The sequence below is a fragment of the Anomalospiza imberbis genome, chromosome 6 (genome assembly GCF_031753505.1).
Source record: "Anomalospiza imberbis isolate Cuckoo-Finch-1a 21T00152 chromosome 6, ASM3175350v1, whole genome shotgun sequence".
In the NCBI taxonomy this organism is placed as follows: domain Eukaryota; kingdom Metazoa; phylum Chordata; class Aves; order Passeriformes; family Viduidae; genus Anomalospiza; species Anomalospiza imberbis.
In genome coordinates this window covers 14790371-14809315 of record NC_089686.1, presented here as the reverse complement: position 1 = coordinate 14809315, position 18945 = coordinate 14790371, and the positions used below count along the sequence as shown (strand labels likewise).

General features: G+C 38.6%; 1 protein-coding gene across 2 annotated transcripts in view; it reads right to left on the bottom strand.

Moving 5' to 3' along the window:
• Positions 1-4482: 4482 nt before the first annotated feature.
• CLMN (calmin) overlaps positions 4483-18945 on the bottom strand; it is a 69448-nt gene continuing 54985 nt past the window's right edge. The window contains exons 5-13 of one of the 2 annotated variants that reach the window (XM_068192512.1): positions 16793-16885; positions 15342-15529; positions 13384-13577; positions 12332-12414; positions 9845-11158; positions 8541-8719; positions 7279-7342; positions 6174-6235; positions 4483-4675 (exon numbers count right to left, since the gene is read on the bottom strand). In XM_068192512.1, the coding sequence (XP_068048613.1) occupies positions 4522-4675; positions 6174-6235; positions 7279-7342; positions 8541-8719; positions 9845-11158; positions 12332-12414; positions 13384-13577; positions 15342-15529; positions 16793-16885 (2331 nt within the window). In that variant the 3' untranslated portion in view covers positions 4483-4521. The remainder of the gene's footprint in view (positions 4676-6173; positions 6236-7278; positions 7343-8540; positions 8720-9844; positions 11159-12331; positions 12415-13383; positions 13578-15341; positions 15530-16792; positions 16886-18945) is intronic. The other variant, XM_068192514.1, reaches the window with a different exon arrangement.

Sequence of the window (18945 nt, the reverse complement as noted above, 5' to 3'; positions counted from 1 at the left end):
TGGATGCATTCATGTTTGTGCTTGGCAAGAAGGGACTCCCAAGTATTTAAAGCTAGCATAAGTGATAATGCAGAGTTATAATTATTATTGTGTTAGATGGCTGTATGTGATAGCACATACGCTGGCCAAATGAATCTCCTAAAGCTTGGATTCTTTGAGGATTAGTGCAGAGAACCCTAAAAACCCCCACTGGGTATGGCATGGTACCCTTGTAAACTCAGTGGAGCACTACTTGAATAAAGAAGTTACAGTCATACTGAACAGGAGTAAACTGAGAGTGTCCAGAAAGTGTACAGGATTTAAGTGTGTTTAGACGCCAAATATCAACATGTAGAATTTTCAGCCTCAGGAAGTTTTAATGGAAGAAAGTAGTTCAATCACTCAGTATATTTTGCAACTTTAGCTGAAAGTTTTACATTACAAAATGACATATAGCTATGCAGCTTTAAGAATCACACAAATGTATTCAATAATTTCCCCTGCTTTTCAGATCTGCTGTTCATTAAAAGCTCTTCTCCTGTTTGCAGCTTTCGGTTTTCAAATGGATGACACAACCAATGCATAGCTTAATGTTCATTCTCATGAGTCATAATTAATAAATAATCGTATCACATACATAGAATTTTACAGGTACTCTTAAAATGATTTTACAATTCTATTAAATATATAGATAAAATAATCACTGCTATATAAAAAAAAAATCATTTTAAAACAGCTGAACTCTCAAGCTTTGCATAAAATTCTGTAGACACGTTCATTACAATCTAGAAACTCAATAAAAATACATTTTAGAGCTCAATCTCTCAAAAATATTCATGGCATTGAAAATTGATTGTCATTTTTTACTGTAGTCTGTGTTTGCCCTGCCTTTGCACTGATAATTTCCTGCAATTTGGCAAAAGCTATATTCTGGTCAGTTTGTAGATTATGTGACTGTTTTACTCACTTCTTCAACTCTATGTCATTTGCCCCATAAATGTTTAATGGGGTTCTGTCTTTAATGGTGTATCTTTCCTTGCACTTTCTATAAAGTCACGATGAAACGCTTTGTGGTTAAGTTGCATGACTACAATGACATTGAACCATCCTATTACAGCTGCCACTCAGTCTTTAATGCTGCTTCTGTGAACACCAAACATCCTTTATCCAGTGATCCTCAAGGCACTTCCTGACACTTACACTTCACAATGCTCTACCCACATTTGCTCAAAAGCAGCAGGTTTTAGAAAGAGTTTTAACAGATCAGTACCCCTGTTTATCTGAATACAGCTGCCAAATCAAAGTACCATATGTGGTCAGTTCAAGCTTAGCATTTTTCAACCCAGGCAAAAGTTCAGCAAAACCTCTGTATTCAGACAGCACACATACCTATTGGAAAATGGGTAGACAATGGATTGCCCACCAGAATTTAAACCCTCCACTATCGCCAGCCAGTCCTCTGGGCAGCAACTTAAAATGGGCTTTGCCATAATAAATGTTTCATAATAAGGCTTTTAGGCAGTAGCTCAGAATAGGCCACAAACCTCAAAACCAAGCAGTGTTTTCAGAACAGGGCACTTGCATTAAGGAATTGGATCTTGCACTGTGGAAGAAGAGATGCAGGCTCACGAGTCAGTTTAAGTGGGGGAAGCTGCTGCTTCTGCAGATGTCAGTCCTTACAGTTTGAGGTAAAGGCAAAAGTCTTGAAGAGTTTAGTTTTCTTAAGCAGAATTGACAACATCAGTATAATCACTCTTAGCACTTCACCCTGGATCTTCTTACCCAGGGAATGGCTGGGTAAGGTACACTGCTTTGGTTATAGCACACCCACAAAAAAACAAACCTAAAAATTGAAAGCAATATAATACCAAGTATCATGGAATGGCTTAGTATTTTTTTTCCATCTATTTTGGATGGAAGAAGCAGTCTCTGTCTCTCAGTGGGACAGGCTGGAAAGTGTACCTCAATTGAAACACTGGTGGAGATGACCAATACAGTGGGGATGTGGGATGCTGCTTGACATTTAAACTGCTCACTTCAATGTATCAGTCACTGTTCATCAGTGGCAGGTAACAAAGAAAATCTTGGGTTTTCTCCTTCTTGGAGAAAAATACTGTGTAATGATATTTCTGGCATCAACGCCTTCCCATTCACCTTTCCATTCTTTATGGATGTAAGTTATTTAGCTAAGACATCCAAAGAGCTCCTCATCCTGATTCATTTTCTTAGGAGGAAGGAAAGAAGAAGGGTGCATACTTCATTGAACTTTGATAGCTGTAAAGCCCTATAAAGAGACTGTAATCCAACTCCAAATAGCCTCTGCTGAAGTGAACATGGAAGAACCAGAGTAAAGATACAAAGGGTCAGAAAAAGTTATAAACCAAAGAAACCTATGAAGAGTGGAACATAATGAAAAGCTGTTAAAATTTTGCTCCAAACTAGTGCAGTACACTGCTGCTTGCAGCTATTAAATAGATGCCATATCCCAGCCTGGTATTCAGGATAAGCATAAAATGTTTCTTGTACTAAATTTTATTCTTTCAGAGGAGAAAGCACTAACCCTTCATCTTTCTATTTTAGTCTACTTCCCGAAAGAACCTTCAAAAATTCTCATAGAGGTTTTCTTGTAGAAGAAATTATCACTGTCTTCCACAACAAGCACAAACAGGTTCATGGCTCACAAAATCAGCTGACTCAGAATCTTGACTGCTTTCATGAAGAGGATGAAAGAAATGTATTTTTTTTACTTAAGCTGATTTAAACCAAATTAAGTTGGGACATTTGGATCTCTTCCTCATCAAGAACAATGGATCTTATTTCTAGGTTCATGGGGTGTATCCAGCTCTAGTCAACAGTGGCAGGACAGAATAGGAAAGATTTCACCTTTGTTGAAAGATGTTCAGAATTTTATCTTCAATGTTTAAGATCTCCTGTCATGCCTTACTTCTATTGAATTCTAACTGCAGCTCAGGAGAAAAATCCTAGGGGAACAAAAAGCTTATGAAGAAGAATGAAGTGTGATGGATAGTTAGAATTGCCCCAGCAGATAACATGACTACAGACAGGTTTTAAATACCTGTAAATAAATTGCTGTATATTTTGATGTATCTTGATCCCACACGCTATTAGTTCATCTGAAAATTTAGCCAGGGTAGGGATACATCTTATGCAACAAAATATGTAAAACTTATAACCATGTCATTTAATTTTCACTCAATGTAAAATTATAAAACCCTTCATTTTAGGAAGCACATTGCAGTCTACCTTCTGAATTTTCAGATGGAAGCAGCAATGTGATGTAGTCTCATAAAGCATACCATGAAACTAAAAATGTGCCAATTAGAAGTAGTGACTTCACTAAAAGTCACACGGAGAGAAGTTTCTGCTATGAAATTGAAGACTTCTCTTTTGTCCTACAAAGCACGGATTACACCTTCTCTGGCAAAAATCCTATATCAAATATCCTAAAGTGGTCATTGATGTGGACAAAAATTACAAGTGGCAGAAGTAGCTCAAGTCTGCCCATGGATAAGCCACAGGAATCTCTTTAGTCACACTAGGAAGTCAATACTCGTTGTCAGCATTTTTCTGTATTTAGTTTTACATCTGTCATTTCTTTCTCAATTGAATTGGACACTTAAAAGATCTTTCTAGTTCTTTTACCATGCCCTAGTGCCTTAACAGTAGCCTCAGCAAAACTGGTTACCTGTTATTTTTTGTATCTGCAAAAGAGAGAAATCTTTATGTGATTTGTTAATAAAAGCAGCAAAGAAATTGAAGCAAAAGCAGACTCAGAAGCATTGAGGTACTTTTAAAAAACTTTAGTTTCTGGTCTGAGATTTCCTATATAAGAAGCAGCTAAGCATGTATGTTCTTCATACTTCTTCATACCCAATTTATTCCTGAAAATCTAACATACCAAAAGGTGCAGGATAAACATTACTGTAAATCCTAAAAAAATCAAACTTCCCTACCCCAATAAACCCTCAACCTGATTTCGTTGCTCCACTGGATTTGCTGCTGGAACTGTAATCAGTTCCTGATGTGTGTTTCACTCCCTGTAGCTCTGCTCTGCCTCCAACTCTTTCAAATGGAAAATGTGAAGAAGCATTTCTAGCCTTGCCCTTGCAGGTGGTCAGATCCAGAGGTAAGTCAACACCATCCCTCTTCCATAGCTATCAGGCCCTACATAGCAAAGTGAAGCCAGAAGAATAATTTTTGAAGACTAGAGCTCTGAATTATTCATAATTCTACTGATAATTATCTGGTTTTATTGAGCATCTTATAAAGCAAGGCACAAATGTACAAAATTGCATCTACTAAATCAGATAATTTTTATATATATTTACACAATTACCATAATATAAAACGTGCTTTGACACTGTCATAGCACAACAGTAGCGGAATTGAGGACAACCTGATAATAAACACAAATACCAGGTCCTGGATTTCTGTTTGTGCTTCACCTGAAGGAACATATTCATATGCAGATAAACAAAGCAATCCAGCCACCATCCCTTTATTTTCCACACCTCACACAGATCACACTTTGTTGCTGAGAAGCTGTGGAAGGAGTAAAAGGCAGTAGACCAGAACCCAAAAGAAAATAACAAAGTAGAATAGCTCTGGCTGCTCAAAAATTGTTATCTCATGAGTTGGTGCTGGAGTCTCGCTTACTTCCAAGTCCGTTTTCTTCCTGAAAACAGGAAAGAATTCAGTAAGAGGCAAGGAAAATAAGAAGAAACCTTCAGTGTTAATAATTACTGTGAAGACCAGAGGGTGGTCTAAAAGACAGCATTTAAATGAACCTTTTCAGTCTACTCAGTTGGAGGGCCCCAGCTAGACTAGGAGGGACATACTGGGCTTTAGCAGTGTGTTCCTTCCAGAGTCAACATATGTAAGAATCAGTCTTCTGAAAACTCAGACAAAATCTCAGGTACTTTAAGTAAGTGCCATTACAGCACAGCCCTCTGATATAAGGAGACTTCCACCTGTCAAAAAGATGCCCTTTTATTTTCAGAACAGTAAACACAGCACTGGGCAACACATCTCACACTTCCACAGTTTTGCTTATACACTGGATCTGACTTGATATACTTTCCCCAAATCATCTACTTTTAGAGCCCCTCATGCTAGGCACTAGAATATTAAACAGAAAAAGCCCAAGACTTCCAACCAAAAAAACAACTAGCAGTTGGGGATTTGCAGGACAACTCCAAAATTTCAACTTCACAAATTTCCAGCTGTAGTTCATAAGGGCAAAGCCTGATGGATTCTGCCAGCACTGCTGAGCTCTTACAAAGACAAGGAAAGAACTTATTTTAAAGGGCACAAGATGGTACAATCATTTTATAATTTTCTAGTACTGTAAGAAAATCACTCTGATAAACTGTTTTTAATCTACTTTTGGAGAAAAATTGTGGTTTTCTGCTTGGGGCCTACTACTGGATATATACCTGAGTATTACATGAAATTCACTTAATATCAGCAAATTGTACAACTGATACAACTGTAACAGCTATTTGTGTATTTTTTTAACAGAGAGAGACAGGCCAGTGGATCCTGATAATATTTTGTGTGTTTTCTGCATCTAAATATACCAATCATTTTACCTAGAAGATCAAAGAAGTACTATTCAGTATCAGCTAAGAGGCAAAACCTAAAGCAATCCTTTTTTCTTATAGCTATTTTGACCCTAATACCAAAGGGATGCACACTCTGTGTTCATGACCAGTCACCCTAAGTCTAAACTAAACACACATACAAAACTCATACATGGTCCAACAGAGGCCAGTCCTCCACTGAAGTAATTGACTTTCCCTGGCACTGATATCACTAAATATTGTTTTGACAGTCTTCCAAACCTGGAAAGAGTCATCGCTGCCAGAGGGCTTAACATTTGAAGTTGTCTCACTCCTCTCTCAGCCTGAGATATCCACCACATGGGGAAAATGCTCAAAATCTTGCTTAGACAGCTGAATCTTTCAGGTCAAGAAAAAGCATTTTAGTCAAGGGACAGACTGAGCAATAAGGAAATTTTGTATCTTACACCTATGGGAATCATGGACTCTGAGCCATTATAGAAGACAGTTGCTACCATTATAATTAATTTCCCGCTCCCTTTGTATCACTGCTAGTAGTGCCAAAGAGTTATGGCTTCCTTGCAAAAATCAGTCTGAATAAGAAACACTCACCCGATGATTAATGGATTTTCAGCCATATCTGTCATCTTCGGCTCGTTTACACCATAGGTTTCCTTAAACAAACCAGGAATAGATTAGATTACAAAAATAAAATTCAGCAACTCACAAAGGTGGTAATTGTGTATTTTATGCAAATTGTATCTAATGTTTGCTCAAATAAAATGAAAGCATGCTTATAAACATATTTTCCATCAACACATCCAGCCCTGCAGTCTGGTGCATGCAGAGAAAAGGAAAAAAGTTGTGAAATAAGACTTTTTTGCTTTCAGCTGCTTTCATCACTTGAAAAAAATTCCCCTTGTTCATATGTATTTCTAGTAGCTCTGACAGTATTGCAAAACTAAAGCATCTGTGTGAAACCTCCCTTTCACTGAACACTGGTGGCAGCATTTTTTTAAAATTCCAAAATTCTGACCATCTTCCAAGATGGTCAGAATTTTATTTTTGTGTTGAAAAACATCCATATTCCTGTCCTTGCTCAGCATGCCCAGATTGCTGATGCTGTCCCTTCCTTCTGACTTTAAAAATAAAAATCCAGACCTCAGCTGCATTGTGTACTCTCAAGAAGCCCAGTGTGAATCATTAGGGACGCCATTTCACGTTACAAGTAAAATTCTTTTAGGGTTAGGTGCTGCTACTGATAATATAATACACAGCTACCTTGAGGAAAAGGGATGAAGCCCAGTTTTTCAGAAACAGTGCTCTTCAGGAGACACCCAGCATTTTTGCAGGGTTGAGACCAGGGCATCAACATTATACAGAGAATGCAAAAACTAAAAGAAACTGGAGCAGCAAACAAAAGCAGCTTCAAACAAGCAAAATGTTGCAGCTATACAGGTATGATGAAGTAAGATTTAAAGTTACAACAGATTTAACTGTAGTATTAGGTACTCCTTTGTGAATTTGCTTGACATTCAGTAAAGTTTAGTATGTTTTTAGGAGAGTTCAGTAAAACTTTGCAACTATGCCTGGTTTTAGCACTAAAATTATTAGAAGTTACAAGACTTTGATACTGTTAGAGGCCTTTTTACAGTGTGTGAACTTCTGGAGTTTGAGAGAACCAGAGAAACAGCAATAAATAAATGTCTACACTTACCTCCTCAGAAGCATTACGAGAAAACCTTTTTCGGAGATGAATGTTGGCATCACTGTCACTGCTTCTGTATGTAAAAGCAAAGTTTTTAAATTCATAAAGTTTAGTTGAAAAGAGACACTGCAAATGGACATGACAGGTTTTAGCTACACAAAACCACAAATATGCATTGCTGCATGTGTTAGAATATGGACTGGAATTTATCAGTGACATGATAATAATGGCTTTGGAAAAATCTGACCCACAATAAAAAATTCATATTCTCAAAAAGGAATCTTTTCTGAAAAATTGTATCTGAGACATCACTGACATTTAACTGAGAGTATACCCAAGTTTTATGGCCATTGATATAAAAAAATTGGACTGACAGGGAACAGTAAGCTTGAAGAGGACAACGGGTTTTTCTAAGCAAACTCTCAAATTCATTAGAGTGCTCCAGTGATAAGCGTCAACAAATTACAATTCATGTCCCACTCAAACAGATTACCTAAGAATAAATGAGAACATAAGAAAAACCAGAAGTAAATGAAGCAAAATTAGCTGAGTGTCTCTGTACTGGGCCTGTCTGGGCTGCAGTTAAATTTCCCGAGAGCAGTGGTCTGGGGCTGGGCAAGAGGCTTGGAGGGGACACAGCCGGGAGAGCTGACCCAAACTGACCAAAAGGCAGTGACACCCACACACACACTTTTCTTATATTTGTCTTCTGAAGTAACCACTACACCCTGCTTCCCAGGAAGTGGCTGGACACTGTCATGCTGATGGGAAGTAGAGAATAAATACTTTTTTTTTGTCTTCTTCTAATTTGCTTCCACGCATGGCATTTGTCTTTTCATTAAAATGCCTTTACCTTGACCCATGAGTTCTTCATCTTATTTTCTCTCCAACACCTATGTACTTGTTCATAACCAGAAAAAACATCCAAAAAGTATCTACTGAAATCAATCTGTGTCATGCTTCCACATAATGTCACAATGTACATGGATTTTTTAATCTACATTACAAAATAATCTCTCTGTTAAAAAAGCAACTATAACACTTCCATGTTCAAAATGCACTGGGCTTCCCCCTGGGTTTTGTGTGGCAAAGTTTGTAGCACAGTCAAATCAAGTCCCACTGAATCACTCGACATATTTAACAGAAACACAGGAAGAAGCCAATGAATCCCAGTACTTCTTCCTAAAACAAGACTACAATAAACATGCAATGGACAGGGTAATCTCAAAAGACCAGTTAAGTGTATTTAAGACAAAGTTAATGTGAAATACCTGGTAAATTCCTGGAATTCAGCATTTTCTTCCACGTCATCTTGTGATGGTGTAGTAGTGGCAACTTCTGAGATCTGCAAATCTTCTTCAATCATATTTTTCTCTTCCTCCTCTGTATTACTATTTTCTTCTGGTGTCTTTATGGCTATTGGTAAATCTTCTAGATGTTCTACTATGGCCTGTTGAAATTAGGAAATGTTTTGCTTTAGACAACATGACTGATTCCTCACCCTTCTAAATATCTTAGTGGTACAACCTACTTAGACACTCAATTGCAGATAGTATGAGACTGAGAGTCTCACTGAAGAGAATAAAAAAGCAATTAATTTCTTGAAAATCTTTTGCAATACACAGAATCATCAGTTCAACATACATACATACAAACATAAATACAGTTGGAAAGTCAGATCTTTCTATTAAGCAGTCATGACATGACATAGCTCTCTGAAGCAATCCACTAGACTTTTTTAAATCTACCCCCAATTAGTCCTTCAAGTTAACAGCAAACTGACTTCATTAGTGTAGTTAGAGTCAGGACAAAAGCATGTTCAAGCAATGTGTTTAAGCAACATGTAGAGCAGCATTAAATGGACACTCATTCCGGAAAAATGCTGTCAAACATTACTATGCTGGAAAACATGTAAGGTACTTCAAAACTGGTGTCTGCAAGAAGAGATGCAAGAGCAAACTGCCTAAACCAAATACCCGCAAAGTACCCACTTCTTTCTCCTCCTCCAGTGCAGAGAAGCCTTCATTTCACCTATGTAACGTATCCTACTCAAATTGTTTTTGTAAGTTTTTGTAGGCAAACTTACATGGATTGAGACAAAGTTATCATTGTCTGTATCTGTTCTTTAGAAGCAATACCAATTTCTGTTAATCTCAATACAGATTATTAGAAATACCCTCTCTGATAATCTCTTATGTCTAAGGATTATACAGAAACCTCTAGCTATTTTAAAACATAATAGAAAGTCACATTTTTGCTGTACTTTTAGGTAATCTTTTATGCTTCGGGATTACAGAAGCCTCAAATTATTTTTAAACATAATATAAATTCACATTTTTGCAGTGCCATTAGTATTAGGACTTATTTTCTCTTTTAATGTCAGATCTTCTCAGGGATCTGCAATTCCATTCATTCCAGCAGGGGGCTGTGGCAAACAGTGTAATGGAACAGGAAATCAAGTACATTTTAAGTATCTCTCCCAAACAATGCAAAATGAAAGCAAATGAAAACTCCTGGGATCTGATGCTTAGACCACATATATACAAAAAGAAATGCAGGTAATAAAATAAAATACCTCAGGATATTGTGGAATAGTGGAATCTTCATGGTTGGTGGCCTTATTGTCATCTTCTTCTATTTCTAACTCTTCTACTAGTAATGGCACTTCTTTTTCATCGGAAGAATTCACGTGACTGCTTGTTTTTGTGGTTTCCTCCTCACTGTTCTCAGTATCTGTTTCTGATGGAGGGGTACCTAGCTTATTCTCCAGTTCTGACTCTGGAGCATCTTCCTTGTGGTCCTCTTCTGGTAAGTTCTTGTCATGTAAAACATCTGTTACTGTTTCAGAAGAAGCTTTTTCATTTCCTGTATCATAACCTTCAATACAAGGCTCGAGGTAAGCATTCAGAACTGCTGATATGGGAACATTATAATGTGGATAATAAAAGAGATCATGGGGTATCACAGACACTTTTGAAGAACTGGGTAGAACTTCAGCTGCAGATTCAACTTCATCACAGCTGTCCAGGTCCTCTGGAGTTTTAGGTACATCTGAGAGGGAGTCATCAGATATTTCATGCTGTGTAGACAGTTCTTCGCTTTTGAGATTAGAACCATTCAGTGAACAAGGGTTCGTTTCTATTGTCTCAAGGACAGGTGATTCCTTTGTATGTTCATCTTGTGGAAGTGTCTGTATTTCCTCATTTAGAAGGTGAAGAATGTATTTCTGTGTATCTTCTTGTTTTGATGTATCTTCTGGTAATAGAGTTGAAGACTGAGGTTTACTCTCTTCGACTTTATTAATAGAATCATCTGTAAGTATACCTGAAGTCCAGGATAATGGACTCAAAGAAGAAGTATTGGCTGAAAGGCTCTTGGTTTCATTGTCATATTCAGTAGGGGTCTCCTTAGTTAATTCTTCAGAGTATTCTTCAAAAGAGTCAACAGAATTTTTCTGATCTGTCAAAACAGCTGGAGAAAGGTCATCGTTTTGTTTCAGTGGATCATCAGAGATGCTCTCTTCACCTGACATGAATTTATCATTTAGAACCTCCCAAGAGGAATTGGATTCAAAACTGACAGGTCCTGTAATTTTCAGTGAGGTAGGCCTTTGAGGCTCCTCTTCAGATGTTCCCTGTAAATCGCCTAACACTTGACTCAGTTTCCCATTACAATTTTCAGAAGTGGTTTCTGATGGAATTCTCTCAGGGATATCATGAATATGGACCTTTGGAGGAGCCGGATGACTCCTCTCATGATTAACAGTATACATCTTTTCTTCATTTTCACTTAAAATCAAGATTTTGCCTTCCTTTTCTGACGGTGTGTCTTTGATGTGGACATATGTGGACTCAATTGGAAGCTCCTTGTCAGGATCTGTAAAGTCTTCCTGTAAGTGATGATACACCATTAGAAAACAAATCCTACCTCAGATACCATTTTACATTTCCCAAACACAAAGAATAAATGCCTAGTATTTCAGTCCATTACCTTATGAATGGCCAATTAATGACTCACATATTTTGAAAGTAGGAAAACTAATTTGGCAAGTCAAGTGCCTTGAACAAAGCTCAATGTCAGAAAGGCAGTTGTACAAGATCAGAATGCAGACAAGCCTACTCCTCAGTTGTTAATGTATTTATCTCTCCCTGCTGCACCTGTGGAGACAACTGACTTGGCTTTTTGACACAATCCCAAACCCTGGGAATAACATAAATCTAACAACTCCAATAAATTCACTGTGAAATATATTGATATACCAGATTATTTCCTTCCAACAGACTCTATTAAAAGAAAGGTAGTTTTTAACTTTGTTCATAAAAATGTCAACAAGTCTTAATGTCAACCAATCTTATTACTCATCTAATCTAATAATAATTATAAGATTACTATAATATTTTTAATTCCAATTACTTTAGTAATGCCTGCCAATTTTATCAACTACAAAATATATCCCAACTGTAACCTTCAGCCAAGAAATGAGAGAAAATGCCTGTTTCTCCAAAAGACCTTTGCCAATTCTTGACACTGTCAACCCTTGCTTAGTCCTCAATTCTTTATTTTTGCATCAAAGTCCTGGTCATTTAAACTGCAGTTTATTTCATGCTTATAATGAGTGCTTTTTACTGTTGTATTGACAGGATTCAGCTTTTGGTTTCTTGTGTCTCATACCTGCTAAATTCATACTGATCATGGCCCTCAAGCTTGGGAAGATAGAAGTAAAAATTAAATTCAAAGTCCAATGAATCATTATAGATAAAGGAAAAAAATTCAGCCTTATTTAAAACCAATATAGCAAAGTAGTAGATCCCTATGAAACCAATTCTAACCTCTGAGAGTTACAATTGGTTGTAAATGTATAAAAGCACAATTCAACCTAAAACATTTTAGTAATCACCAATGAGAGCCCATTTCACTGGATTTAACAAAAATGTGAAAAATTAAATCCAGGTTTGTTGTTTATTTTAAATAGCTAAGAAAGACACCTAGAAAATAAACGTGACTTTATTACGTACACCAAGGCAAATTAAAGAAATTACATGACATAGCAGTAAACACATACCCCTTCCAGCTCTGGGAAGTGCTCCAGAAATTGTGCCACATATGTCACAATTGACTGTTCATCAGGGGACTCCACCATGATATCTGTGGAGACAGACGTGAGGGGCTTGAGCACACACAGCTTTGAAATGCTCTTGCAGAGGAACAGATTGTCAGACATTTATCCTGCCATTATGGGCACAGAAATAACAGCTACAAACACTTCTTTTTTTTTTCTGACAGATAAGAGAGATGCTCTTCACTGCTGATGGCACTTGACAGAGTTCTCAACATCTTATTCACATTCATTTTTTCCTATTTCCAAACATGTACTGAACCCCGATGGGGGTTCCCTTTTCATTCACTTCTATACTGCCATTTATGCTGTTGTCACTAGACAGCTGGCTATTGTTGAGCGACAATACAGAGGTTTATTTTTAGCAGGATGGCCCAGTCTTCTAACAGGTGATGAAAGTGCAATTGTGCTTTCAATCATGACACCAAGGCCTAGCGCTGGTCTAGTAGAGTTTAGTAAAAAGCACGACAAGAAATCAATTTTTACATATTTTATATACACATACACACTTAGGTTTACATGTATAAATACTTGTGTATATATATGCACTGTAAAGGGAAAACTGGGAGATGCAGATGCATTTGAATGAGTATCTCTCCATTTGCCTGGTATGGCAGCCTCGTACAGTTCATCCTGGAGTGACATTTAGTCTCTGCAGCCTAGGTGTTGCAGAACAGTGCTAATGCACTGACACCCCCCTCAGCACAACAATTAATGCCCTCTAAGAATGCAGACGTCACAGCGCATCTTAAGCATGAACCAGGACCAGTGTACATAGCTAAAACCATGGTAAGATCTTTGACCTCAAGGAGCTTACAAATATGACTGGAAGCATACAATTACAAGCCACTGACCATTTTTATTTTTTGTATCAAAAAGCTCAGCACACTGATCCCATCAGCAGCCCAATCACTGTGAGGTTTTTGGTATGTATCACAATGCAGTATTCATGAATTCATTCTAGTCTAAGTGTTACCCAACAAAGTTGATGTGTTTACCTTCTGGTTCAAGGAGCCGAGGGACACCCAGTTTATTCTGTGCTATGCTGAAAGCATCCTCCAGGTTTTCTCGTGCTGATTTCTCCAGTGCATGCTTCATGTCTACCAAAGTACAATCTATGGCTTTTATGACGGCTAAGAAAGCAAGGCCACTCCTCCAACTACTTGTGAAGTCCTGGACTGCAACGCCATACCTAAACAGAATTACATACATTTTACAGGGGTGGTTTCTTACAAAATCCAAAGTAAAGGCATCATCATTTTCAGACTCCTGAAAGTTAAAATGTAAGGTTGCTGAGTAGCACTTGTCATATTTGAGATATTTTTGGATTTCAACATCTAGAAATACATTCAGAAAACACGTGGGTTCACAAACTGAATTGGTGTGGCTAACAGCTGACACCAAACTGCTTGTAGGAAGTAGTTAGTAAAAACAAAGCCCTTAAGAATTCAGCAACCACATTTAACATTCACAAAACCAAATGTCTCTGTGATTCCTGTTTCTGTTGCTCTCCAGCATTTTAATGCCATAGCTTGGGAAAACTTCCAAGATTTAAATATTTAAACACATAAGCATAAATGATTCACATTCCTGTGTACTTGGCCTTCTATAGCAGAAAATCTGCCAAATGCAAATGGTGTCAGCATATGCATAAACCACAAGAGTGTTAGATGCCCAAAGTTTTGGAGGAAAAACAGCCAACAACCTTGCAATGGAATATAGCCCCAGAATAGAAAATTCTGCACAGATCATGGGATAACAGGATTACAATGATGCTATAATGTTTTAAATACTGCAGTTGCAAGAACAATTTTCTCTTATTAGATCTTTTCAATTTGCACTCTTTGACTGGGCTGAAAAGTCTGTGGCATTTATTTCTCAGGTCCTCATTTTCTTTGTATCACTTATCAATAATGACATCAACATTATTTTGGACTAAAACTGTACTTCCTCTATGGTCTGCACTGGCAGCAGTGAACTACAGATCTCAATGGGACAAGTTTATCTGCTTAACAAGCACCCTTAGCTTCACTGGAGATAACCAAGGGATGATGTGGTCCACAGAACCAAGTATTTAAGATGTAAAATTTTTTCTTCAACACTAAACACAGAAAATTTGTGTTCAAAGGCAAGATATAAATCCAGAGACAAAAATGCCAAATATTCAGCTAACCAACCTGTATAAGTAACTTTGACACATGCCCTCTTTAAGACTCTCTGCCATCACTACTTCAAATAACAATACATGTAAAATACACTCCAAGCATTTGCATGTGCATGAGACATCTTACACTGCAGTTTTTTAACCTGACACTAACTCTGCCAGGATAAAGCATTACTACACAAAATGCTTTGGTGAAAGAACCACTTTTTATTAAAGAGGAGAGAGATGTCTTGTACAGTGGAAATCCACTCAAATGTTACAAGTTCAAGAGAAGTGATTTTAGTTTCACCCCCTCTAATACTGAGGAAGGAGGGAATCTGGTAGGGGCTCTGTCCTTCAATGCACTCTGCAGAGCACAGAGAAGGTTCCTCTGGGCTACTGCTTAATTTAAAAGGCTGCTGATAAAGTCTTTCAGTACATTTATTTTTTCAGTTCACCTCCTGGTAATACCTAATTTTTAATCAGCAAAAGATGTCAAATAGACTGCATGAAAGGTGGGGTTTGGGGAGTAGAAAATGATCCTGTTTTAAACAGCACCAAGCAGGTTAGTGCAAGTTAACATTTAACACTCAAACCGTGGAGCCAGCAGTGGCCTTCAAGGTCAGATGGCTGCTGTAAACACATGGTCATAGTGAAACACCCCCCTGCAGAGACCCCGTGCTCCCCAACTTCAAAAGCAGAAGAAGCCACAGCACATGGTAACACACCCATGGGGCAGGACAGAGAACAGAGACTCAGCTTCAAAGGGGCAGGTGGCAAGACACTCTTTTGTTCAAGGGTTTGTTAGCTTACTTTCTGGTTTTCCTCTGAACCCAGATTAGAAGGGCCCTGATGGCTTTCCGCTGATCCTTCACTGTAATGGACATGTTTCTCTCCACGCTGGGAGTGCTGGGGGATGTGTCTGATTCTGGACCACTGGGCCCAGAGGACAGGCTGGAGGAGGAGGAGTTCCTGTTGAGGTTGCCTGTAAGCTCCTTAATCTGTAATAAAAGGTGAAATACACAGTGTTCTGCTTTATCACTGGCTGCATCGTGTCCTTGTTTTCATGCAAACTTTAAAGAGATCAGTGCCATAACTGAATTTTAGGTGATAATTCTAAACCTGTTTATTTTAACTCTCAACTTGTATTTTACAAGCATGACAGCCAGCAGCAGCCCAGGCAACAGAAAGGGCAAGCTCCCAGTACAGGCCGAACTGCGCAAATTAAACCAAAAGCAAAGAAACATGTCCTTGAAAGAAAAGTTAGTTTAACTGAAATTGTTCTCTTCACAAGAATTGCTTGAGTGAAACATTTTTCGTCAAGAAATGGTGACCTGCAGCGGCACTCCTGTCCTTGATCAGCACTGACATGTGAGACTCTGCTGCTTTTGGGTCGCCCCCCCCACTCGGTGCCCTCTGCTGCCAGGGTGACAGGTTCTGGTCACACCATCTTTGCCTGTGAGTCTGCCTGGCCAGACTGGTTCTGAACAGCACTGTTCAGCCTGAGGAGCTCAGCCAGGGACAGAAGCCCCAGTGCAACTATGAGATCTTTTTTTTTAACCTTATAGCCATTTTTTAATTCAGACCAAGAGAATGAAAAAGCCTCTCAGTTTTATGAGAGTTGCAGAACCCTCCCTCCATCTCTCTCTGTCCATTAGAATTTGGGATTGTCTAGAAGGCAATCTTCAAACTATGTGTAGGTTAGGGAGCAGTTTAAATCTAAGCCTGGGGATAAATCAATTTTCAGGCTCAAATATGTTTTATCAGTTCCAGGTCCTTTGAGATCTTTCATATGACCATGTATATCAGTTGCAAATTTTTGCTGTGTTGAGTAAGTCTCTAGAGAACAGTGATTCTAAATAGAATTTCCCACCACATTGGACCAAATCCAGTAAAGGTTATTGAAAGTAAACTGTGACCTGGAACCATACCCAGGACATTGGTTCAGATCCAGGGAATCTGGAACAGAACCCTGAGAAGGCACAGGAAAGAAGGGAAAGTAGTAATCTGAAGCTCTAATTCAGGTCCAAGTTAAATGAGGGCTTAAATTGTCTCCAATTTACATCAAAATAGGTCCAATGAAGTAAAATGAAAGCAGCTGCAAGTTTAAAATTAGTGTATATTAGGAGGGGAAAAGCTCAGGTTTAGCATGATTAATTATGTTCTTTAGGATTAAAAACCAATTTAAAAATCAGAATTCAGCTGGAATAGATGGATACCATGAAGACAGATTACTTATGATTAAAGTATTCAAATTTTATTACCTGAAAAAACAAGATTATATTCCATATTAGTCCAAGTACCAGAGAGGAATTGCCATCTGCTATTTCTGCTGCATCGATGCTAACAAGCTTTACCTGTGGAAGAGATCATAAATTCAGAGCCAAGTTCAAAGCAACAAAGTATATGCAAAAAATGCACTGAGACTACTGGATATGTCCATACCACTGCTGCCACTGACAGGCCAGCAAAAAAGCAATACTGCAGTCTTGTATTAATGAAAATTAGCCCTGATCACAATCACCCTTCTCCTGGAACTCCTATTTGAAACCCCCAGCATAGTCTGCAGAACAGAAGTGAATTCAGTTCTGCATTTTTGGGACCACAAATGCATTTCCTCCATACAAAAATGGAAGAAGATGGGGCCCCCTTCAGTGGACCCCACCCCTAAAAAGTAGAGAGTCATTTCTCATACAAAAATCTAAAATCCTAGTAAGATCTGCTTACTTCTTTTTTTATATGCATCTCCTTTCTCCTTCCTTATCCCACCTTACACAGCTTGTCACAGAGTTCTGATTAAATCAGTAAGCAACGGATAAGGTTGCCTAATCCAAGCAAACTCTAGACTTTCCCACACTGAGGTTTTTTCCAGCTGATAACACCAGGATGTTATTCTCTTAGACAACACAGATTTGGTTTTGGCAAAGGTCACGGAGGAGGGAGGAAACAAGGAAGCTGTCAGTACTGCACATGGCACTCAGACCGAGTTAAAGCCCAGCAGCCCATTTATCACTGAGAAGTCCTGGACATGGTGAATCACTCAGCTGGGCTCTACCCTGCTGCCCCAGGTCCACAGACACTGTCGGGTTCCACCCACTGGGGTTTAATATCTAACCCTGAAGCTCTTGGCAGCCAAGGCATTTTGCCAACACTTTCATCACCACCCTTCACTAACCGGTTTGGTTAAGCTGAAAAAAGGAAAGCAAAATAACTTTAGTGGTTTGCACAACATTTTCAGTCTTAGCAAGAAGACACCTCTAGCTGTCATATTTCAAGGATCAGATTTCTTGCTATTTGGCATAGGAAAACCTTCAAGACTTAGTACATTTGAATAGCAGTTTCACTAAAATGGGGAGCAAGTTGCATTTATAATTTCACTGCTTAGTGTGAGCTCTGTCCTCTTACTGCTGCTTATGTTTGTCACCGAGCCCAGAAGGGATACTCAGCTAGAAGATACTGACTGCTTATTTTAAGGGAACAGGAAATCCAGAGGAAAGTAGTTTTTAGCCCTACTAATTAAAAAGCCACCTGCATTCAAGGTTCCTTCTCCCTAGCCTTGCTGATTGAGGACCTAGTGAGGTCCTGGCAACCAGATATGCTTCAGCTTCAGCTCTGCCATGCACTGGTACCAACAGAGAGAAATAATCTCATCTAGAAGTGGGCCTTAGCTGGATTTGGGTAAAAAGCATCATCTGGGAAACTGTTAAGAAATATGGGAATATATAAAATATTTCTTAGCAGTTCTACAGCAGGACGTGTAGACGTACACATTTAGGGCCACACCAGCCCCTACTGATGGAGTTTCCATAGGGAGGCTGGAACACCTGGAAGTTACTGGACAACTTCTTGACCTTTCACATCCTCTCCTGGGGAAAAAGGCAAAGGATGTTAAACCTCCCACACCTACAAAGTCACAAGAGATGTGCTAAGACCTCATAACATTTTAATTCCTGCACCGGGGTTTGCAGCAACTCTTCTGCATGACAAGCACTGCTGCTGGAGCAGGAGACAAGCTCAGTGCAGGGAAGCAGCAAAGTAACACCAGATGCTGTTGGAGCATCCCATACAAGTCACACTGATCCCTCCTCAGCCATAAAGTTTAACCTTACTGGAATCCTTTATAGAAAATAGCCCAATATCTGTTTACTCTTTCTGGAGGATCTAAGTATACCATGTATATGAATTGCTACATGGCTGGGGCTTCTCTTGACCCCATTACTCTCAACAACACACAGGCCACTTCCACAGCACTTTGGAATAAACCCATCACAGGAACAATAAAAAAAGGAATTAATCATTTCCAGCTACAGGCTCTGATCACACTTGGTCACTTATAACTGTAGGAAGTGATGCTGTGGTAGTGCAACACTGACTATGAGGGAAGATATATCCCTGTAAGGCTTTGATTCCTGGAATT